Source organism: Megalops cyprinoides, chromosome 12 (assembly GCF_013368585.1).
Source record: "Megalops cyprinoides isolate fMegCyp1 chromosome 12, fMegCyp1.pri, whole genome shotgun sequence".
NCBI lineage: Eukaryota > Metazoa > Chordata > Actinopteri > Elopiformes > Megalopidae > Megalops > Megalops cyprinoides.
This window is the reverse complement of record NC_050594.1, coordinates 6161379-6185031: the sequence shown is the minus strand read 5'-3', so window position 1 is coordinate 6185031 and position 23653 is coordinate 6161379. Positions and strand designations below refer to the sequence as shown.

At 47.7% G+C, this 23653-nt stretch overlaps 2 protein-coding genes across 5 annotated transcripts in view; one reads left to right on the top strand and one right to left on the bottom strand.

The window, feature by feature from the left end:
- The window catches only part of tfb1m (transcription factor B1, mitochondrial), a 33067-nt gene that overhangs the window by 4780 nt on the left and 4634 nt on the right, over positions 1 to 23653 (top strand). For both annotated transcript variants that reach the window (XM_036541670.1, XM_036541669.1), the window contains exons 5-6: positions 323 to 474; positions 1678 to 1797. In XM_036541670.1, the coding sequence (XP_036397563.1) occupies positions 323 to 474; positions 1678 to 1797 (272 nt within the window). The remainder of the gene's footprint in view (positions 1 to 322; positions 475 to 1677; positions 1798 to 23653) is intronic.
- LOC118786558 (claudin-20) lies at positions 16087 to 20917 on the bottom strand. Of its 3 annotated transcripts, none has more exons than XM_036541673.1 (2): positions 20697 to 20917; positions 16087 to 18208 (listed from the first exon to the last, which is right to left on the bottom strand). In XM_036541673.1, exon 2 carries the CDS (start codon positions 18092 to 18094, stop codon positions 17360 to 17362), a length of 735 nt encoding a protein of 244 aa, XP_036397566.1. In that variant the 5' UTR covers positions 18095 to 18208; positions 20697 to 20917; the 3' UTR covers positions 16087 to 17359. The 3 variants fall into 3 exon arrangements, with proteins under 3 accessions (XP_036397566.1, XP_036397565.1, XP_036397564.1); XM_036541672.1 differs by lacking the exon at positions 20697 to 20917 and adding an exon at positions 18848 to 18926; XM_036541671.1 differs by lacking the exon at positions 20697 to 20917 and adding an exon at positions 18320 to 18892.

Genomic DNA, 23653 nt, shown 5'->3' with positions numbered 1-23653 from the left:
TGATTAAATATTTGGAAATGTGTTGGACAGCAGCATGTGGTCATCTTCACGTCAGCTATCTGTGGTGTTGGGAAGAGTGAGGCTTCGTGAACCCCATGATAGGTGAAGCCACTATGTTACATGAGTCAGTGATCATTGACAAAAGACTGATTGCACTGATTGGTTCAGATTAGCGAATTTCACATACACAAGGCAGCCACACCCGATCTGTAGTCCAGGAGGCCTCTCTCTTCTGTCACTTCCTGTGTTACGGGACTACATTTCCATACATGCCATTTGAGTGCTAAGCCCTGTCGCCATGCCTCCCGCTCCTCCTCGTCAGAGCCGCCCAACCTGCACATCATCGGGAACCTTCCCTTCAACGTCTCCACTCCCCTAATTATCAAGTGGCTGGAGAACATGGCCAACCAAGACGGCCCCTTCACCTTCGGACGCACTCAGCTCACCCTCACCTTCCAGAAGGAGGTGGCCGAGGTTCGTGCTCAGACATGGTGCTGTCAGACCGTCTCACTCAGTAATGGTGTAGTGATCATTACATGTTATCCGTTTATACAGCTGGATATGTACTGAGGCAATGGTGGGTTAGGTACCTTGCCCAAGGGCACAACAGCAGCACCTTTCAGTTACAAGTCCTGCTCCTTACCGCTATGCTACACTGCCGCTCCGGTGTAATCAGTGTGCTTTTTAAAAGGCACTGTAAAGAGGGACTCCAGATGAATGTTTAGTACATAAGATCTATAAGTTAATGGGGAGAATGGGTCATTAAGCCTTTGCTGGCTCATCATTTCGCCTGTAGTCTGGGAGAATATCTAGCATACCCAGTGTCAAGCACCATGCTGTTTCTGCTTGCGCTACAAATACTGAGAAACTGTTCCATACTTTAATCAATCATATCTTTTTTTTTTAAAGTCTGCTTATTCACGGGAATCAGTGTAGAGCAGGCACTACACAGATGCACTGGTCTCTATAGCGTAGGGATGGGGGGGGTAGTCTGATGGTCTGCATCTACGGTCACCCCATCCAGACCATTTAAAGAGCAGCTGAGCTGTTCAGCGCCTGCACTGAGGTGGAGCTTGGGAGTGGGGGTTCTGTATGACCTCATCAGAAGTGTGGCACAGTGGTTTGGGAATGGGACTTGCTATATAACCAGAAGATCATAGCTTTAGACCCTGAGGGGAGCACAACTCGCCCAAAAACTTACACAAACTTTCCCAAAGTGAGGGTGCTCACCTTGAATCGGTTCAGCTGAAGTCCAGCTGTATAAATGGGTGATGTGTCACATGTGATCTGTGTAAAACGTCCTAGATAATAGGATCTGTTGAGGAAATGCATTTACTGTTCTTTCCTCTCTGGCAGGTTAATGGGATGGTGAATATTTGAACTGGTTAGGTAGTTATTTCATAAGCCTGGGGGGTTGGGGCACAGAGGCAATGCAGGTAGAGCCTCTTGCCCAAGGCAACAAGAGAACTGTCCTGGCAGTGATCTGAGTGCGCAAGCCTCAGGTCCACTAGACACAATCCAGCCTGCTGCCTAGAGTTAAGTAGGCCAACGCTGGATTGGTCTTGTGGTGAGTGCAGCAGTGCCCAGGGTTAGGTGTGTTGGTCATGGTGTGGTGTGTGTGTGTGTGTGTGTGTGTGTGTGTGTGTGTGTGTGTGTGACTCTCTCTCTCTTTCTCAGAGGCTGACCGCCAGCACGGGTAGCAGGCAGAGGAGCCGTCTGTCTGTGATGGCCCAGTACCTCTGCACCGTCACCAACTGCTTCACCATCCCAGGGCGTGCCTTCGTCCCCAAACCTAAGGTAGGACCGTCCACGCCACCCCCACCCCCATCCCCATCCCCGCCGCTCCCCCATCCCACCTGCCACGTCCCTTTCTGGTGTTGTTGAACTCCAAAGCACACGCATTTTCTGCCTTCAGTTGGTGTGGAAAGGAAGAGGGCTCAAGCACATCTGGTGCTGTTGAGCCAAGATGGCCGTCCGTGCGGCTGTAATTACACCTGTGAGGTAGAGGGGGGGACGTACAGGATGTGCAACTAGACCTTCACCCTCGGAGGTCTTGCAGTGTTTGGGACACTGCGGTGTGCGTGTGAGAAAAAGACGGGAAAGCCGGGACTGACTGTCGTTTGTTGGGGGTGGGGGTCGAAAGAACACACAAGAGATCTCCTCTTGTTAGCTTCATCGAGCCCAGAGACTTGGAATAGACTGCGAAGTTTAATTGCCCTTTTTTGAGCGGGGGCGTCGAGCATCTCAAAGAGGTCCTCTTCAGTAAATATTTAATCCAGTCGGAGCGAGCGAGCGAGCAGGAGAGAGAGAGAGTGGGAAAACGGGAGTCTGAGCATGCAGAAGAAACCCCTCTGATGATTATTTCATCACAAGTACTGCGCAGAATATATCTGTGTGTTCTAGAAGCCCAATTTGAACCAATCAGGTTTCCCTGGTTGTTCTGTGTAATCAAGTAATACGCAGTAAGGTTGAGCAACTCCCGAGTGGCCACAGGCAACCATTCTGTGTATAAAGTTGCTTGTCATTGCAACACAAATTGCAACGTCTCCGGCAACACAAAATAAAATTGATAACAATAATGACAATAGTTTACACTGTTGTTTGGCAAATGCTTTTTTCCCAGCCCATACAAAAAATGATATATTGAGAATATATGTTTTAGCTGAATCTTGGAAATATGTCCATTTTGCTGTTTTTGTGTATTACAATATCTCTCTTCTTTGCATTGATACATTGATACATTTTAAATGTGTTTGCAATATATGTGTTTCTTGATATATGACAATATCTTTCATCGTGTGAGAGAGCAACTCAAAAAGAGCAAATTCAAAGTGCATCTAATAAAGTGACACAAAAGACAGTAGATACAGGACACGGATAATTCAGCCCCTCCCGCAGTGCTGTGATAACTGGCATACATGCTTTGATAGGTGCCATATGTATGTGTGTAGTGCAACATACCCGGCAATAAAGCTATAGATATGAAAGGGTACAGTGAGGTATGCTTGGATTTGCTTACTACACCTGTTTACAGGTACACAGCACATTTGCCGCGCTGAAGCCCATACCCAGAACAAGTTTCGTGGCTTACAGTTTTTGCACGTGGTGCATTCATATAGCAGGGTATGTACTGTGGCGGGCCAGGTAGCTCAAGGGTACAACCGCAATTACCCACTGGGAAGGGGATGGATGTGGTCCACTTCTATCCCCACCCCCTAATACCTGCTGCTTCTCGCATTCAATGTTAACACCATGTGTAGTATTATGATGTATTATGAATTTGTGTTCTACGACCTGTTGTATCGTTGTATAGTTGGCATTTGTCAGAGTGCACAAGTTAACTTCTGGTAGGGCTTGAATAGTGTTATGCACACACTTACTGGTCTGCGAGTGTTGTTAGCCTGGTCTGACACTGTTGCTCGTTTAAATTGAACGGATACACTTATGCTCTATTGCGATGAAAGTCGCTCTGGATAAGAGCGTCTGCTAAATGCATGTAATGCAATGTAATGTAATGAAATGGAAGCAGCAGCCTTTGGGATACCATCTTTGCTCCTTACCTCCCATATGCCACAATAATTTTAAAAGTGCTGTTTGGCACTGGACATTGCTACTCTCATTTACTGTTGGATAGTGTCCAATTGCACGTGGTTTTGTGATCGCATAACGGGCATATTTACATGAGTTCATATTTTTTACTCATGTGGGAGAGAAGCCAAATATTTTATCATTAAGAGATAATGGGTGTTTAGTGCATAGCAGTGTCGTCAATAAATTTTGGTAAGATGAAGATTTTATTATGTTCATTAGATAGGAGTCATTTTTATAGCTTTTCATAATAATTGTTTGACTTTGATTTCCATCCATCGACCCCACAGTGGCCCAATGGTCCAGACATTTGCCAGACCCAAAATAACTAAAAGTAAGCAAGACACTGTAGTTCTGGCTGTAGAAATACTTAAATTTCTCAACCCTTTGAATTAAGGAGTTGTTTTAGCCTCAAAATATAACATTGCCAGAGTGGATGCTGGGCACCAAGTCTTTCATGTTGCATGTAAAGAGATGAATCAGTTGCCTGGGTTTTTTTTTGGTCTGTTATCATATGCTTTCTGTCTTGCCATGTGTGGACTGGCTTATTATACAGCTTTTATAACAACTTTTTAAAAACTATTTTAGTTACTTTTGAAAAATCTAACTACCGAGCCGTTTTAAAATGTGCGGCTGACCTTTTCAGCGTTGCACCGTGATGTGTACAATAGGCCATTCTGTGGGGTTTTCATGAATAGCTGGAATATTAAAATGTACAGTGGTTTTGCATTTATGAAATGTACTTGGTTCCTATTTATAGAATCCTTTTGACGGCCAGCGCTTCCATTTCACAGCGGCTTTCAGACGCGTTAGAAGCTAAGTGGTTACTTACACTGGCTGAGGGGGAGAGGTGTGTCCTTTTTATGGAGGTGTGTGACAGAGACGCGGATCTCTCCGCTAGACCGCGCCTCAGCAGGTTCAGTGAGGTAAAGGGACTGACGTGCTCCGCTTTCAGGCTATGCTAGTGTTTTCCGCCAAGTTTGGCCATAAAGGCGAAAGCATTTAGCTCACTGCCAGGGCAAAGAGAGAGTGCAAACACAGGCAGCAATAGCTAACTCTCTAGCGAGTGACCGTTTTGCGATTCTAGAAAGCTATGAGCACATGTTTTGAAGTGGCTAATACTGTAATCAAGGTAGTAGCTTGCCTTTCAGTTTTTTTTTTTTGTTTTGTTAAAATGTTCAAATTCGTCCGTGTTCAAACCTTTCCATCTCGCCCTAGTGTCTAGGTGTGGTTAGGGGTGAAAGCTGGAATTCTGACACTCAAAAGGATGCAAATGAAAAAAAAGTTGACTTTGCTCGTCAGCAAATCTCTGTTCACCTCACGTTGCTTTCGGTATGCAGATCACAGTGAAGGTTATCGTCCTCCGCTCGCTCCATGATAAATGAGGTTCCATTTCTCCCAGCAGGTGGTCCTGAGCGGTTTCTGAATTGCGCTTTCCTCGAACGACCTGCTTTTTGATAGCTTGGAAGGTTTTATTTTTTTTTTCCCAAAGGCTTTGACTGCTTAATAAAATACATTTGATTGAGTATGAAAATTTTTATGCTGTGAATGAATTATTTAGTTAAATGCCTATTCTCTCACAGAGGGGTAGCTTGCTTTGGATGAGTCCAATAAAAGGAATATATCTGCAAGCAGGGATGAATGGGGGTGAAACAGTGTAAAAACCAATATACTCTGACAGTGCAACGGAGGTGAAAATACCTGCAGACCTGCTTGGAGTCCATTTTGCATCCTGACCTATAGATTAAGACCCGATAAGCCACACCATGGGAAGTGATCGATCCAGCAGTCAACGGGGATTGATCCGGCACAATATGCTTTTATGCATTGTCCTTGGATACAGTTTTGTGTAACAAATTGAGCACAAAATAATAAATCAATTGATCAATTAGCCTTTATTATCCCATATTGGGAAATTGAATCGAGTCCTAAGTAAATAGTAGCATAACCAGGAGAACAGCACTGTCGTTATCAGTTGTCACAACAGTCTATTGTTTGGCTTTGGCTAAGACAGGTCAATGCAGTAGTACTGTACACTCCCTAGTGAATACAGCACTGCCCCTCCACACCAGCGGTGGCGCTACGCTTGTATTGCTGATATAAGCTGTGCCCTCGGTAATAGAGTGGCCCACACACATAACCGAGCGCTACTGACTCCAATTCTCATCCTTAATGAGGTGCCTTAATTCCCCTAAGCTTTGGATTGTTAATTTTTTTTTCCACGAGGCTCACGAAGATGGGATTTTCTCGAACTGTGTCATTTCGGTCTCTCAGCCTCACGCTCGTCACAGAACCTCCAAGAATCACGGCGGCTCCAGTAATCCCGCCGGATTTGCCGTTGTCTCCTGCGTTAACAGCGTTTGGTAATCCGTCACAGGATGTACTCTCTCACACACACACACACACACACACACACACACACACACACACACACACACACCCATTCACACACACACACACACACACACACACACACACACACACACACACACACACACACACACACACACACCCAACCACACAGGGCAGTGGGGATGCACTGGGCCTGTGCCATGAACAGTCACGCTCATATCCCCGTTCTGATTAAAAGACCATCCTATTGATTACATGCTTATGGTCACACAATAGAAACTGAATGCAGGAAGTATTTGGAGGAAAGCAGTGAGGTGTAGTCTTAGCGGTAAAGAGCAGGGCTGGTAAACCTGCTGGTTCAGCACCCTGCTTTTTCTGCTGTTGTACATTTGGGCAGCCTGTACCCAAACTGCAAATGTCCAGCTGTATAAATGTGTGCTGCATATGTATCCACCTTTTAAAATGGTAAGCTGTGTAAACTGCTTAGAGGTTGTTTTTTTTCCATAATTTGTTAATAATTCCCAATGTGAATGCTGCAGTATCTTCTTGCTATATCATTCTTTGGTTAAAAAGGTCTCATGAGCTGATGATATCTTTGAATGCGTGTGTGTGTTTCAAGTAATGCTTTCAAAACCATGTATGTGTTTGATCATGGCTTGTGGTCTAGGCATAATGAAATAGCGGACATGAATGTGAACAGTGCTGTACTGGTACCAAACAGGTGATGAATCCTCTTAAAACCACATGAATAGCCACGTTCATTAAGTTTGATTTCGCTGGATACTCTTCAGTGGTCTTGCATTTAGGCCGTCCTCTTTGACCCAGGAGGATTGTGGGTAGTAACCGCTAACGAGTCATGTAAAGTGCGTAAAACACAGCCTGCTCCCCTTCTCCGCTTGGCACAGCGCGTTCAAATAAGAGCAGCGCTGGGACTGTGAGAGTCTGGCACACCGTTCAGCGGATCAAGCTGGTCCGTGTCACAGAATCTGGGATCCGCTCCAGCCCCCGGGAGCCAAGCGGGCCCACAAACGGCTCCCATCCCGTCACATTTAGCTGCAGAATTACAGCAGAGGTTTGATGTAATTCTGTCCGCAGAGCCGCCTGATTCCCGGGACAGGGGGAATGCTAACTGGCAGCGCTAAAGCACGCTTTTTCGTTTTTTTCTCCAGCGCCCTGCCCTAGAGAGCTTGTGGCGTCGTGCTAACGGGACACCCCTGGAGATGAGGGAATGAGACACAGGGGCGTTGGAGCGCCCCTCTTTCAGGGTGGAGGGATGGGAGCAGGGGGCTGGCTCAGCCTTCAGCAGGGGCAGTTCCTAATTAGGTCTCAGTGATGAGAGCAGAGAGTGTGAAATGTCAGAGTCGGAGTGTGAAATAAGCCATGGTGTGAGCGTTCGTTTTATTTGAATTTTCATTCAAATTCTTTTATTTTTTTTCACCTTCCCGTTTATCTATACTCACTGTGACAGCCATCCAACAACGACTTTTTAAAAGTAAAATAAAAAAAAAAACCCTACGCCCAATAGTGTGGTGAGGGTTGCCAGGTGAGGGGATGATGACTGAGATCGATGGGGAGGGAGAGGGAAATGTGCCTGGAGCAGATGGTTGTCGGGGCCGGTCGTCAAGCAGCTCGAGTAATGCCTGCCTCAGCTACCCTACCTCCAAAAGGGGCGGGGCCATGGGCGGCCATGAACAGAATTCCTCCATCTGTGCTATCACTATCAAGGACTGCAAGTCAGATAAAAAGCTTGCACCGAATAAAACATTTGGGCCGTGGTATCATCAGACCACTAGATCATTTAAAAAAAAAATGTGTTGCAGGTGTAGTTGGTAGCAGATTAGTTCTGTCTGTACTTTTACCCTGTAAAATGTTAAAAGAAGCTGCTGCACTGAGTTGATTGCTGGTCACTGTTGGAGACCGTTTTGGCTGTTAACCATAGCTGGCAATGTTAACAAATTCCCAGTGGTGATGGCATGATCACCTATGGAATTTACCGGTTTTGTGTTACTCTGTAGGTAGGTTTGGGTTGTGCAGTACTTAACTGTTTTCAGCTCATTCCATTGATTTCATTTTACAATGAATCATTTTTTAATTTTTTTTTCAGTTTACACCGCATTGTGGTTTAAAATTAAAATGTGGAATTATGAACTGTCTTTTGAATTAATCTAAATTAAATATTGGATTTTCCAGTATACAGTGTGAGACCATGGTAATGTCTATAGCCATGTGCATTCTCCTTCCGGCTATCCATTCTCAGCTAAAAAGAATGGCGTTGGTTAAGGTATCAAGAGCACTGGAAACATATTTCTTTTTACGGGCAAAGTAGCACTTTGCAGACCAGTACAGATGAACATTGTACCGCTAAGAGAATACGCCCTGAAGGCCTAAACGTGCCCCAATATATCACAGTCCCAAGTTGAAAGCTAAAAATACTTACGCTACCTTAAACTGAAACACCTCGGCAGCAAGGGCTCTTAAACAGTTCAGGATGAATTGGCGCTGCGTTCTGAAGCTGCACGGGACTGGCCGTGATGCAGTGCATTGCGTTCTAAGCAAAACAACTGCAGTCAATGACCATGCCTGGAAAGGAGAGCTCCTCTGACAGGCACATCGCTAGATCACTGGCAAAATTCCAGGAAATGCGGGGAAAAAAAAGAGTGGGGAACTGCCTGCTTGTAGTTGCAAGAAATGTCAGTGAAGTCAGTGAAAAAACGCTGCACCAAATGATCAATCTAAGCGCTATTGACCTGAGAGTGTTTTTTTTTTTTCTTTTCTAGATTGCAATTAGGACCCCTGAAAATCTGACTTTACAACTTCTTTATGCAGCGTTCGTAATGAATCTTTAGTGGTGGTGGTCCCGAAAAGCAGGAAGGAAATAGCGTTTCCCTTTTCGGGGAAGAAACGCTGGCGTGAGTGAATAGCTGGCTTTTTGTTGAAATGTAACAGCATTCCCTAAAAGGCTCTTCCTCACTGCAGCTTTCACTCTGGACACGTAAAATCAGACTTGCGGTGATGGCTTTATTTCAGAGCCTTAAAAAATCCCTTTCAGTGGTCAGACTGACACTCAGTCGCTTGCCTTGCAGGGCCCAGACTTTTAAAAGGTATCGCAGTGCGTTCTGAAATCGATGATAACAAATAGGTTAGCTGGAAGCCTGGCTGCATAGCTCTCTGTTTGATAGGCATTCAGAATCTGACCACCATAAGCATTACCTTTTTTGCACTGTGAGAATGGTAATAATGGCTGGAATTAGTCCTGCATCTTGTGCCTGAGGATTCATGAACATATGGAGAGATGTAGGTTACGTTTCTGCCGTGGGCTGTAATGGTGCTGATGTGTCTCGTCACTGAAATGCCTGCCTCTGTTGGCTTTACTGTGCTTTGCCCAGATGGTGTTTATGATCTGAACCCTTTTTCAGACAGGTTTCAGTCATGCAATACTGTAGTGATTCCTAACGATGAAGACATCTGGCATCTGGCAGAAATGTATTTTTGATTGGCCCTGTAGATATAACTAACCAATGAGCAGTTGAGCTAGACTGCTGTCATTATGCTGACTCTTTAGCTGGCTAGTAAACAAGGTAGCGTACAGTAACCTTGTTATACGCCTTGTATTTTAATTTCGAGTTAATTGCAGACAACCACCCACTCACAATGTCTGCGTTGTAAACTCAAAGTGATAAGAAGAATAAAACACGCTCTCAACATCTTTTATTTTTAGATCAAAAAAAAAAAAAAAATCACACTGCTGGGAAACAGAAGAATGATACAAAAACCCATCTTCCGTAGCCTTCGGCAGGTCATGGACACAGGTGGAACAGACTTTAAACAGCTTATTACTGTAAATAGCTTTATCCCTTTAAATAGTCTACCAATTAGGTGCAAATCAGTGTAAATCAGTCTCTCAATGTACGATGAGTCATATGTGCCTAAAATACAGATGAATGGGTTCTCACGGAAGTGTGTGATTTTTGAACTGCAGGCCAGTTCGGCTGATGGCATTATTATTTTACACATCGAGGCGACAATTTATTAAAGGCACAATGTCTGCGGATGCTACAATTTCAAGTTACAGTGGAATGTTGGCCAACTTTGTATTTTACTGCTGTGGAATATAGCCTGTGTTGTTTGCGTGGGCCAGAGCTGTCCTTGATGTTGTAAGTTGAACCGTTGAATGGTGGACCTTTGTGTGTGAGTTCTTGTTTCTGTGCAGTGGCTCGTTGACATGCGTGTAAGTTTGCGTTTTGATATTTGGAGGCCTCAGGTAGTGAGTGAATAATTGTTTTAGTAAGCGTAAGAAGTCTTTCATAGATACTTCATTTTCTAAGCAATTTATCAGCACAATATGCAGGTTATTTGACAGGCGTAAGACACGAGACGAAATGACATTTTGAAAATTTGCATAATGTAAAATGAAATGAATCAGAGACATTATGCAGATGATTTTTTGTTAAATATCTCTATCTGTGCATCCTCATCTGTTGAATATTTACATGCCCCAGTGACACCGCTGGGAAAGGAACATTCATGTTCTGCGTCCCCCTGTCCTGCCCTGTGCTGTCCATCCCAAAAGCAGTGGATGGGCTGTGCCTGAACCAGAATTTCATCCCAACTAGTCCCCAGACCCCCCTTTATTTTCTGGTCTGGGTTCAAGGTCAAACTTCAAGGTCAAAGAGGCTCTGTAAAGATTTTTTTTACCTCCTGTCTCTAATGACCAGTTTTTAAAATAAAATGTAGTGGGAAATACAATACCATTCACAGGGTTGAGACTGTAGTGTATGATTAGGCTACTTTCCTGTTTTTAATAGCATTTCAGTAACAATATTTAACTGTGCTCATGCCTCCCCAGTCTCCCCCGTCCTTTCCTCATTGCCTGTGGAGGAACATTAAAAATACCAAACGCAGCACCTGGAGCCATCTGTTCAATTAGGCAACGTAGAACTGAAATTTTCACATATAGTACATATAAAGCACAGAATCCACAAAAGACTACATAGCCCAAAAATGGGGGGAGGGGAGAGGATATTATATCATTACCCAGGAGAAAGCACTGATGATCTATCAAAAAAAGGAAATAGGGTGGCATTTTAAGTATAATTTTACAAATGATCGTCCAATGGTTAACTTAATTTTCTCCCATTTTGAAAAAGAACATCACATCCTCGCAGCAGAAAGAGGGTGGTGTGGGAGGTCTGCAGGCCAATAAAATCCTTAGCTGAGCTGCGAGAGAATAATATGCAGAGATATCCAGTTGCTCAGCCATGAGGGTTAGGCTCTCGGCAGGTACTCCACAAACAACACGGAAACGCAAGTCGAGAGGAAAACATCCAAACTGCAGTTCATTAATCAGAAATGAAGCCATTCCGGGCATGTCAAAATACTGATTGCATTCGCAAAATAAACTGGATAGAGTGCTCTCTGGGGAGGGGAAAAAGAGGGTTTGTTCAAGCGCTCACTTTTGGATGCCATGCAATTGCACCTTACTGTTGTTCTTCCCAATATTAATTTATGTAAGTCACGGTGTGTGGATGTCCCCGGACGGCGCCGAGCCTGCTGTAAGTGCTCTGATTTTCGGTTTGTGGGATGCGTGCTGCGACAGGCGCAGAAGTGCAGGAGACAGGGAAAACCCCATGATGAGGATGGATGTGGGTTGCCGTCACCCCTTGGGGGGGGGGGGGGGGGGGGTACGAGGGAGGTGGGGTTTATTCTGTTTCTGAACATTTCATGTTGTGTACCACACAGAGTTTAAAGTTTGATGGTTGTAAATTACTCCCCGGTCACCTCTGGCCGAACTAACTGATTTAACCGCTGAGTATAGTGACACTGATGTGATGATACCTGACAGTTTGGTACATTCTTCTGTTTTTTTTAGCTCTACTTATTGAATATTGCTTGCTAATTAGTTAGGCAGATACCTAGGTAGCTTGCTCAAGAGCTAGTTAGCAAGTGAGCATGTATCAAGAGCATAATAACAAGATCCTCTTTCTGTGAATCATGGTTGACTCAGATGGTTATTACATAGGGTTGCAGTCTTGCCCGGTTGAAACCCAGCTAGAAAGCTGCTTATTCCTTAAATGCCGAGCTACCTTCTTTAGAGGTGCCATGTCATTTGGCAGCTGTACAATTAGCCTTTTCTCCACAGAAACAGAGGCTGGCTCTTTCCTGTCCTTGACTGATGAATATTCAAGCTCAAACTGATAGGGTAATATTCCTCCCATTGTTGCTGTTCCTAAGACACAAAAAGGCAATGCTTACTCTGACATCCGCTGTGGATCTATTGTACTAAAATCTATGCAGCCAGACAGTGCAGTACCTTTAGAAATGCAAGGCGCTTCAAGGCTAAAGCTTAACTTCTGACCATGATTACCATTGAATATCAAACAACCGGCCTTTTGGATGCAACCCCGTTCAGTTTTTATTTTGGGGAAGAGAATATATTTAGGACCCTTTTTTTTTTTTTTTTGTGTCAATGCAGGTTTCTAGTCTTAAAGAGTTGATAGCCGTAACACACCATGTCCTCTAAAGCTGAACCTCCGCAAAGCTTATGGCATCTAGAGCAGTTTAGTTGCGGCAAAGCTTTAACATGTTACAGCTGACTGATTTTGATGTTACTGGCTGACGTTTTGATGTTCTGTGTTTCACGGAGCGAGTGTTCAATGGTGGAAGCACGTGCACGCAATATCTGTTTAACCTGTGTTGTGTATGTCAGACGTGTATATGCTACCTGCACATGGAAACCAGTAATAACCTCTGAACATAAGCAGCTCTTCCAGTCTGCTGTTTCTTCCAGTACTTGCCAGCAACAGGCCCTGCTGAAGCATAATGGGGTCCATATATAGACGAGGGAGTGAGGAGGAGATCAAGTAAGGCTTACACCTGTCACGAGCCAGTGCTTTTCAAACTGCGCATCGTAAATTTCAGCCGGGATCCACGGTCAGCCATTACTGCAGCAGCGGGTAGAGCCACAGATGTTGTATATTGTGACCAGATATTCAGCTCTTGTATTGCCTCAGTTCCGTGTTCCGTCTCTGCCAGCTGTGGAAAAATGTTGCAGTTTTCGACCAGCGAATCGGAACACTTGCAGCTTCAACAGCACAACAGCGGGGACAGAACTTTGAAAGTGAAGGACAACTGCACTGACTGTCTGGCCAATATATAGAACATCTATAGCAAAACCCTTTGAAGAGAGTGTAGGATGAATACACCGAGGAACGGATCTTATTAGTGTTCGCTCATGGGGGAAACGCTTCTTTTTATTATTTTTTTTAACCTCGGCTTCATTGCATAAAGCAGACAGAGAGGCCTTAAATTACCCAGCACCAGGACGGATGTTTGTTTCAGAAAACGCAGCTTCACGCGTCATAGCGGCTGCACTAATGAGAGCTACTTTGAAATTATATGTTATTTTTTTTTTAAAATTCAGAAGTTATTTAAGGTTCTTTCATACTCGAAAGGGAATCTCTGGCAGGGAGCGCGTTGAGACCTGGATCACTGTAGCCCCCGCATGTAAGAGCTGCTTTCATGAAGGGGGAGAAAAAAAAAAAACAGGATTAACAACCTCAAAGGGTTTATGGTTAACGTGTCACTTCCGTGTGAATGAGCAGCGTGCCACGCAAATTGAGCCGATACGAGCTGACGTTTGGCGTACCCGGCAAAACGAGATGCTGGCTAACTGCACCAGCTGTTGTTCCACGTTACAGACCCGTACAACACGGTACACGCCAGCGGTGTGTTCTCGTGGAGGATGAAGCACGCATATCAAGCAAAACCCCGTTCTGTGCACACGCGCGTGAGTCAAATCCTTTCAAGCACGCAGCCCGAAATGCGAGGAGACACGCGGGTTCGAGGGACGCCGGCGCGACGTCTCGCTAAGTCGGCCGCTTCCCCACGGAGAGGGTCTAATATCAGTCAAACAGCCTTTGTTCTTCCTTCACTTTATATTGGCTTGTGACGGGAATCGCGTGGTGGGTGCTTGCTTTAAGAGGAAAGCGACAGCTTCCTTCTTTTCTTTAAGCTTTTTTTGTGTATTACCAGAAGGAGAAGGCCATGGTTTACAAACAGAAAACGGCCTACAATCGTCACGTCCTGTTCCAGGAAGACAAATCCTCACTGCTGGCATGCAGCTTTGCTCCACTGTCCAACTCCACCAAGAAGCGCATAAAACACAATTTGGTCGAGACACGTGGCTTCTACAAAATAATTTTATTAGTAAAAATATAACTACAGTACTTGCATAAGCACACTGGGACAATGGGAAACAGCATTTGAACAGTGTGTAATTGTCTGCAAGATCAAGCTCAGACTGTAACTCGGACATTCACAAACATAAAAGCCGTGGTTATCTAAGGACAGATATTATTGTGCTGTGCTGTGTCAGGGAGTGGTTTCATACGTAGGCCTCTTTGTTGTGCATGGGCCATTAGCAGTGAACGAAATAGCGTGCAAATCGACAAGGTCACCAACAGCGCTGTACAGAATAACTCATTTTAACAGATTTCTCCACCAACACCGAAAAAATGTGTCCATAAACCCATCAGCATACGCGTGCCCCTACAGCTAGATGATGGCAGAAGTCTGATGGCAGATTTTTTTGTCAGTGTTATGCTTCTGAGTTGACTTCTTATGAAGAAGATATGAACATATGCTGGTGTTTAAATGAGTTTAAAAATGCATGTTTTGCATAAGTTGTAAACAAAAACGAATCTCCACAAACATTGCAAAAGTGGTCTGAATAAGCAGTCCTTAACGGGATACATTCCCATAATCCACTGACATGTCTCGATGTGCCAAAATTGCTTTTGTACTGCACAGATTGTTGTGCTTTTGAGGAAATGAAAAACGCCCAGACTGCCCCTACGCCCCAACCTCTAGGGTTCTTTAGATTCTTAAAGAAAAGGTGACCCAGGGATGCCCTTTTGACTTTACTGCAACTTGCTCTGCTAAAAGAAAACAAGGGGAAAGGTCAGATGCTAAACTTTCTAAACCCAAACACGTCAGGCTCAGTTTAGAGCATGTTTCAGTTCTCGCACCCGTGTTTAATGCGAGCAGGTCTTTCTGTGAGATTAAGCAGCGCTGCGGACGGTGTGGTAATCTTCGTCAGAAGGGCAGCCAGGTCCCGGGCGATGCCCGCTGCCTGCCGCCCGCACGGCGGAGGTGGGTCCGCGCTCCGCCATCTGCTTGGCCCTGTGGGAGTCCACAGGATGCGCAGAACTGGCTGTGCCATAGATCACTGCCAGGACCTGTCACCGGCCCCGCTGCTCTGGGCCGGAGACGCTTTCCGGGGGGGGGGGGGGGGATCTCACGAGTGCACGACCGCACAGCACCGCGGCAGCGTCCGGCACTGCGTCACACACGGGGGAGGCAGGGGAGGGCTGGCGTGTGTGTGTGTGTGTGTGTGTGTGTGTGTGTGTGTACGTGTGCGCGCATGCACTCGTGTGTGTTAGTGTATCTTTGTGTGTTTATGTGTATGTGTCTGCGCATGTGTGCATGTATGCGTGTGTGTTTTTATGTGCGTGTGCATACGTGCGTGACTGTTTTTATGCGTGTGTGTGTGTTCGTGCCCGCAAAGCCACCCACATCACTCATTCACACGCTGTCGGAATGGACGTCCCTGTTGACTGAAGCCGAAAGACAGCATTGAGCAGCCAGGCTACTGCATGCTGAAGTTTCTGCACCGTCGCATGCGCCGTCTCGTGTGCGGGGGGGAAAACGAACGGCAGCATGCACGTTTCTGACGCGCGGAGAAGAAAAATCGCACTTCAAGCACAACAAACAATGTATGCAAAAGATACTGCACCATGGAAATGGCGCTAACGCAGCGCTGTGGCTTATTCTGAAGCACGCACTATCTCACCCCCCCGCCCCCCCCCCCCCCACACACACAGCCTTTCGCAGCATTCCACTTTTCCCTCTACTTTCCTGATGTTGGCATTTTCTTTTCTGATGTTTCTGTTCTTTGTTTTACAAAGCCGTTTGCAGACCAGAAACAGAATTTGAGAAGTAAGGGATGCTTTCCTTAGGGGCGATCTCGGGCTCGGATTCCTGCTCTGGGTTTTGTGGCGCGCCGTGGTTCCCAGTGAAAGCGAGCGTGGGGGTGTTGCGGAGGGGTTTTGTCCCCGGGCATTGATCCCCTCAGACGTCGGGGGGAGGGGGAGGGGGCGGGGGGGCGGTGATGGCAGATGTTAGCCCTCAATGGGGTCGTGGAGGGTGGCCGCTGTCCCTGCTGCCACACGGACACGCACAATGGAGATATTTGGGCGCAAAATCCCGTTACCATGGCAGTGGGGACGACGAGGGTGATAAGCGCACGTGGATCTGTGTGTGTGTGCGTGTGTGTGTGTGTGGAATAAATGAGCAGCGTGCCGCCTTCTGAAGGCAAGCTCATTTTTTTCCGTTTTAGCAGAAAACGTGAAAGCAAAAAAGCTACAGCATTACATCAGGCAAATCTACTCCAGCAACAGTGTGGCTCATTCCTGCGTCCCACAGAGAGAGAGAGAGAAAGAGAGAGGAGCTGGAGCGATTATGAGTATGTTTCCATTATCCAGCCCACTGTCCATTTTTTTATGCATCCTGACATGCCATTTTGGACACATTATTACTTATTATTATTACTTTTAGCATAATGCATTACAGCTTTTAGGTGCAGGGGGGTCTGTATCTACCTTTCAGTCTCTACCAGGCATACCACTGCATATTTCACAGGCACCGGGCAGCATGCTAAGGCAGAACATGAGTCATTCTATTAGCTACTCAAACAATACAGAAGGAGCCAGAACTGAAACTATGTTTCTTGGTAATTCTATAAAACTACAAAAGCTTGCTAGGGATGGCTTCCACAATAATATTGCCTTGTTAGGACAGGTCGTCGGTGCGCTCAAATGAAAAGGTTGCTAAGTGATTGCTAGCAGCTAAATGATTGCTTTCTTTTTTGATCCAAACCTTTGGTGAGGGGAAAAAATGAAACGCAGCTCCAGCAGTTATTCCGCTCCTCCCCTTGAGGGGCTCGGGGTGATTTTACGAGACGCCGGTGCGCGTCCGCCGAGTGTGGCGGACGGGCTCCTAGCCCTCTGCACTCTCCAGACCGCCGCCGCGGCTGGCAGCTCCCAACCGGCGCATTCTGCGTTCGCGGTCCGTCCGTTCCGCGGCGATGCTCGGGGAATACCTGCGTCCGCCTGCGCCTGCGATGAAGAGAGTGGGGGTTGTGGGGGGGGGGGGAGAGAGCGGAGCCGCCGAAGCCGTTAGCCCTCCTCCCTCCCTCCCTCCTCTTCTAGTTTCTCCTCCTCCGTCTCGTAACCGCGGAGACACATTCCCCGCGAGCCGCGGCGTCGTTCGTCCTCCCCCCTCCAGCCCCCCCCCCCCCAATCCATCCGTCCTCCACCTCGCTCCTGCAAAAGCGGAGCTGAGAGGGGAGAGGGGAGAGGGGCTACACGTAATCCTGCAGACTGTAGCCAGTCTTGTTGTCCAGAGGCAGGAGAGAGCAGTACTGATGCTGCTCCTGGTTCTGCAGAAGCTGCTGCTGCTGGTGCTGTTGCTGCTGCTGCAGTAGTTTGTCCGGGGGGCTGAGGATCAGTTCCCGGTGCCCCCCCTGGCCCCGCTTCCCTGAGCAGGACACGCAGAAGATGGACCCGCCGGCGAAGAGGAAGCCCGAGGACACGAACGCCACGTAGACGGCGCCGCCGGGCTCGAACTTGCTGCTCTCGGGCACGCTGGAGTCCAGGAAGCTGGAGATGACCTCGTTGATGAACCAGGACGCGGGGACGAGGCAGAGGAGCCCCGCGGCAATGAAGCAGGCGCCACCGGCGATGGCGGAGTGCCGCTTGGCCCGCCGGCCGCCCCCCCAGCGGGTGCACTTGAGGCCCAGCGAGGCGAGGCAGAGTCCCAGGCCTGCCAGCACGCAGGACAGCACCATGCTGGTGCGGGCCGTCTGCAGGTACGCCGGCAGCGCCAGCACCGAGTACTTGAGGGTGCAGCTGAACATGCCGGTGCTGTACCAGGTGCAGTCCATCCACAGCCCCTGCATCTGCGAGATGGCCGTGATGATGTTGGCGCCCATGTCGGCGCTCACCTTCCAGTTGGGCAGCAGCGTGGCCACCGTGGCTCCCAGGATGCCCAGGAGAGCCAGGACAAAGGCGAAGATCTGCATGCCGGCGGACGCCATTCCCCTCCTGCCGTCACCCCCTTCCCCCGGGAGGCCCCCGCCGGTCCCGTCTCCTCTCCGTCTCCCGGTACCGGACCTGGCGGCTGCTAACTCCTCAGTGCCGGCTCGGCTCAGCTGCGGAAGACACCAAAATGAGAAACCCTAGATGAGTAAGTCGCACCCCCCGCTACCACCACCACCACCAACAACAACACCCTTCCAACCCCCCCCCACACACACACACACCTTCCCTTCTACAGCGGAACAAAGGGACCCGTGGAGGTAGCCCGCCGCGGCCGCCTCCTCGCGGCTTTACGAGGGAAGGAGACCGCGCTCGCACGCGGCTCGGCAGCATCTCCTCTGCGCTCCGCGGAACGCTCGGCGGTAAGAGGAGGAATGAGTTTCGGGGATTCGCAACGCTCTGTTTGTGCTTAAAGCTGCAGTGTCCTCCATAGGAGACTGAGTTGCTCGCTCCGCTCTGCCTCGGTGACCTTCCTGTCAGTGCCAGCCGGCGAACGCCGCAGAACCCGTGCATCCTTTCCCTCTTAAGTGCACAGGTAGAGAAACTTTGAAGTGAGACATGTTCAGGGTTTTTTTTTTTTATCTTATCTCTCAGCCGCGATGTGTAAACGCAGAGTCCCGTACCATCTCTGCTCTCCCGGTAATAAAGTTACAGCGACGCTTAAAGTGAATAATTGATCTTCTTTTTAAGAGAGAGAGAGAGGGAGAGAGAGGGGGAGAGAGAAAGAGAGAGAGGAATGCTGAAATCCTTACCTCTCAGCTGACGCATAACAAGTGCTCTGACGCCTCTTGCCGTTTGCAGCGAAATCTGAACATGATGATAAAAAAAAGAAAAAGAAGGTGGTGGGGGGAGGAGGGGTGGGGGGGGGGGGGGGCTGGTGAAGATTTCACGGATCCCTTCGTGTCATCCTTTCGCTTAGCAACAGTGCGTCCCCCCGTCTCGGTCCCCCCCGTCTCGTCGCCCCCCCCCCCCCCCCCCCCGCACGCTTGCCTGCCCCTTCTGAGGGGGGGGGGATGTTTTGTCTTTGCCTGGAGAGTGACCCGCGCCACGTCATCGCAGCCCGCAAGCTGACCCCCAGGATTGAAAAAGACCGCAGTTTCATTAACCATGCGAGCGGCGGGTGTCTAGGAAGTCTTCACTCTGAGGGAAAGTGTCTCTCGTGCGCGTCGAGAAACGCTGTCTTAAATTGCTGCCTTTTTTTTTTTTTTTTTTTTTGAAGGTGGGTGAAAAAAAACTGTTACATGTGTGAACAGAATTAGCTGTGTGTTTTCTACAGTTGTGCCAAAGTACAGAGAACCCCCCCCCCCCCCCCCCCAACCCCCAACCCCAGCCCATTTCAGTAATGGTTAAAATAATGCATGCTGTGATATGATGCCCCTTACACTCATAGGGGAGTCAAAATGCCTTCCTTGAAGGTAGAATTTGAGTTTTTGAGAGGAAGACAAGCACTTCATACCCTTGCTTAGACAGGTATGTTTTGTCATAATCTAATTTAAATACTGTTTTTGGGGCAATAACAGGGGGTTCACATTGTAGCCGGCAGTGCTTTGAGCTACCTACCCAGCTCCACTATCGGTTTACTTCAGATAATTGGATACTAATTAATAACTATTCCCATTACATTTATATTATGTTGTTTAGAAGATGCTCTTATACAGTTAAATTCATTTTTACATGTTGTCCACTTATACAATTTACTGAGGTAAATTTGGGTGAATAACATTCCCCAGCTGGGAATAGAGCAGGCCACCTTTGGGTTAAAAACCCTGCTCCTTACCACTGCACCGTACTGCTACCCTTTGAAATCTAACGTTGATATTACACAATTAATCTGCAATATAATACAAATAACATTTATTAATAACATTTATTAACGTGTCAGTGTCCATGACAATGATTTTGACTAGCAGCGTTCAACTGAAAAAATACTTGTTCTTAGTTTTCGCTTGTTCTTATTATTATAGATATATATTAAGTAAATAATTATCATTGTTAGCCGATCAGATGGAATAAAATATTCTTTATTTAACTTGCATTATGCTTAAGAAAGATAGTTAAGACAGACAACAAGCTTGTCTGTGGTTAAAAAAAGAAGAAAACAAACATCTCACAATTTAAAAGTTGCAGTAAGTTTCATAGAAGCTCCATAAAAAAGCCAGCTATGTATCCATAGCAATATAGTATATTATGACAGAAACAGCCTTGTGGATTTTTTTTTTTTTTTACCCATGATGTTTTCTCAGCCTTTTCTGCCAGCTTGCAAGTATTCCTTCATTTCTAGGGTCCTTCAAGGGCAAACTTTCCGCAAAGTGATGAGCCAGGATAGAGCACATGGTCTCTCCTTCTGCTTATCATTACACGCTATCCCCTCGGAGAATGGTTTTCATCCTGATACAGGAACAGTTATAACAGGTTTCACCCAGATTAAAGCGAATACCGAAATTATTAGTAAAAAGAGCGAACAAAAGAATTTTTAATCGAGAGGAAAGCTACTTAGAGAAATCTGTGACCAAATAAAGAGAGAGCGGTGTTTTTACTCTCTCTCTCCCCCCCCATGCCTCGCGCCGTGGCGGTCGCCGTGGCGATGCGGGCGTAAATTACCCAGGCAGGTGCGGACGCTCCTCCGGGATGCAGTCTCGTCCGTGTCCCCCTTGCTGCGCAGGCCGGTCACTCGGGAGGGGCTCAGGAAATGAGAGGCCCCCCCCCCCCCCTCTCCACGACTCCGGTGTGTCTGAGCTTACCGTTTCCTGAGCGGGAGCTCCTCCAAGCTCTCCGCGGGAACCGAAACTCGCAGCTGCCGCCCTCTCGGGCTCCTGGCTCCCCCCTCCGCTCCCCTCTGCCCGTGAGAGAGGGAGGAAAGAGAGGGGGAGGGGACAAGGGGACGAGGGGACAGCCTTGATTCATGAATGACAAAGAGGGCGAAAAAGAAGGGGGAGCGGAGAAGGAAAGAGGGAGAGAAAAGAAGGTGAAGGAGAGAGAGACCAGAGAAACGGACAGATTTACCCTAAGGTCCTTGATAACTCCTTGGCCACCTGGCTCATAAGGAGCGTGATGCATTGTGGTACAGCACTTGATGAGAAATTTACAAATGATATGAAGGCCAGACAGCAGCATCTGTCACAGGGGACGCTATAGACGCTGTGTTTCTGCCTGGTCCTGTCTGGGAGGTTTGCTCTGTGTTTGAATAGTTTAACTGGAGACCAGTGGCAAAGGAAGTCATTTTCAGTTTTCATTTCAAGTTCTACAGGGTCCCAAATCTTGTTTCCGATACGGAATTTGTGCTAACAGCATCCCGATTAAGTTCAAGATAAGGCAGTGAATCGTAGCTTCGATTCAGTCCTGGTCCCAGAATCAGACATGTCCAGCGCTATTCAGAGAGTCATTTTTCCCCTCTACGAACCACGCGTGTAACATTAACAAGAAAATGACACCAAACATAGTGCAGCAAGCAGGGCGCTGTGACCTGTAGGTGGAAAGCCTCGGGTGCTCCTTACTGTAGGAAGAAGCATTTCTTTAGTGTGTGTGTGTGTGTGTCCCTGCATGTGTGTCCGTGTGTGTGTGTGTGTCTGCCTCCACCAAGGAGATCCTGGATGCTGACGCTGACAATTCGTGCTGTAGGAATGAAATAAATAAGGGGGGGTTGGGGGGGGGGTGGAGAGAGCTGCAGATAGCATGTACCCAGGGAATGCCAATGTGTGAATTCAGAATGTGTGAAACACGCCAGGCTATTAAAAGCACGTTTCCTTCACTGTGCCATCCGCGGGCTACGTTCGCCTGTACCCACCGGGTGAGGTCCTGTCACTCCCCCCTCCCCACACACACAGGCAATTTCACAGCCCGCTATTTTTGTTTGCGGCTCAGTCCCGCGTGCTTTTCGCACACTCCTGTAATCACGCCGCGCTCGCGGTCCGCATCCTGTTCGCTTCTGCGGCGATGTCTGGAAGTTGGAACTGGAACGGATCCCGTAAAAACAGTTCCTGGTAAATTGGCAAAGCTTTGGAGGCGAAATTGTTACGGGTGTGTTCATATCTTCACTTCCCAATGTCTGCTGAAACATTAGGAAGAATAAATTTGTGCCGCCGTGTCTGCAGTGGTGTCTTGGAAGCTTTTGGTCTGTTGCATTGATTCTCAGGCCCGAGTGTCTCTTTCAAGATTTACTGTCTCTTCAAACGCAAGTGAAAGCCAGGACCGTAAAGCCATTTACAGGCACTTATGTCCTGCAACGTCCTGGAAGTGAAACGAGGACTCCCAAATTCTCTTGCTCCTTTTTTTTTTCCCCCCTCCACGGTCTCAGACTCCTCTCTCGGCTCGCCTCTATGACAGAATGCATTTTCAGGTGGAGGTCTGACAGCATTCTCGGGGGGGGAAAGCGATTTCCCCCGCACGGGAAATTTCGCTGCCCCCTTTTTCCGGACTCCTACCTGTGAGCTCCGGCCCACGTCGAGGGACCAGACGGGTGCAGCAGAGACACACGTAGGCTGTTGTGGAAACAAACACAGGCGCGAGGACAGCTTCCCTCCTACAGGAGCTGCCTAGCTGTCAGTGGCAGAAGCCTGCTTGTCTTAGAGTACCTCCTCTCCACGACGCAGGCTGTCCTTTGAAGGCATTGTTACCTGTAATGCATTCCCCCCCCCAACCCCCCACCTGCGGGAATCTTATTTTTCTCGGCAGCATATTTAATTTCGCATCTGTACGTTCCTTTGTTTCTTCCATGTTCGACCCAAACCCACAGGTCGCACTTACGTAAGGGAGACGCATGTGACGGCGGCTCAAGCGCCCCCCCCCCCCCCCCAACTCCATTTCTCCCTCACTCTCCCTGGGGGTAACGGTCTCATTCTCTTGCAAAGACTAAAGACAAATTACATCTCACACTCCAGCAGGCAGCCAGGTGGCTTGTGAGCTGAGCGGCGCTGGGAAAGTTGCAGGGATCTGCAGGGAAACGCTGGGGAGGTTCACCCGAGGCGGGAGGACCTGGCTTACTGATCGTGATTGTGGGACGGGGGTTTAAGGTGTGAGGGGCAGAGGCTGATACCGGTTACGCTGATGGTCAGGGAGGAGCCGAGCTGCAGAGGATGAAGACGCACCAATCGGGAGGCATTGTGGTTGCGGTCTCCCTACGGTTACTGCGCTGCTGCTGCACTTACAGCATAGGCAGCTAAACCTGTGGACATGCCGTCGGCCCAGAGCACGAGAGAACGTTAAAGTCCATCAGAAAGGAGGGAAAAATAAGGCAGAACAGGTGGAGAATTCTGTATTTGTTCGTTTGAATAAAGGTACTCAGGGGTTATATGTTTGGGTTCTTTTTCCTCTCTTAAAAGGCATGCTCAAACAAGTCAATGAAGATTAAGATTAAAAAAGAAGAAAAAATTATGGAGAGCGCACGCAGGATTCATTTTACTCTACGCTGACAGGGAAGATGAGAAAACAGTGTCTGAAAAGCAAGGGAAATGCCACGGAGTTGGGATACCGGGCGCATATTTTCGTTTTGGATTTCAAACACTGTCACAGTGTTTGGCAGAAGACGCAACCAGAGCCAAAGCGATGCAGGCAGGAAGATA

What these genes read in the sequence shown, in the direction of transcription:
- LOC118786558 (XM_036541673.1), bottom strand. Translation starts at nt 18,094, where the DNA reads ATGGCGTCCGCCGGCATGCAGATCTTCGCCTTTGTCCTGGCTCTCCTG.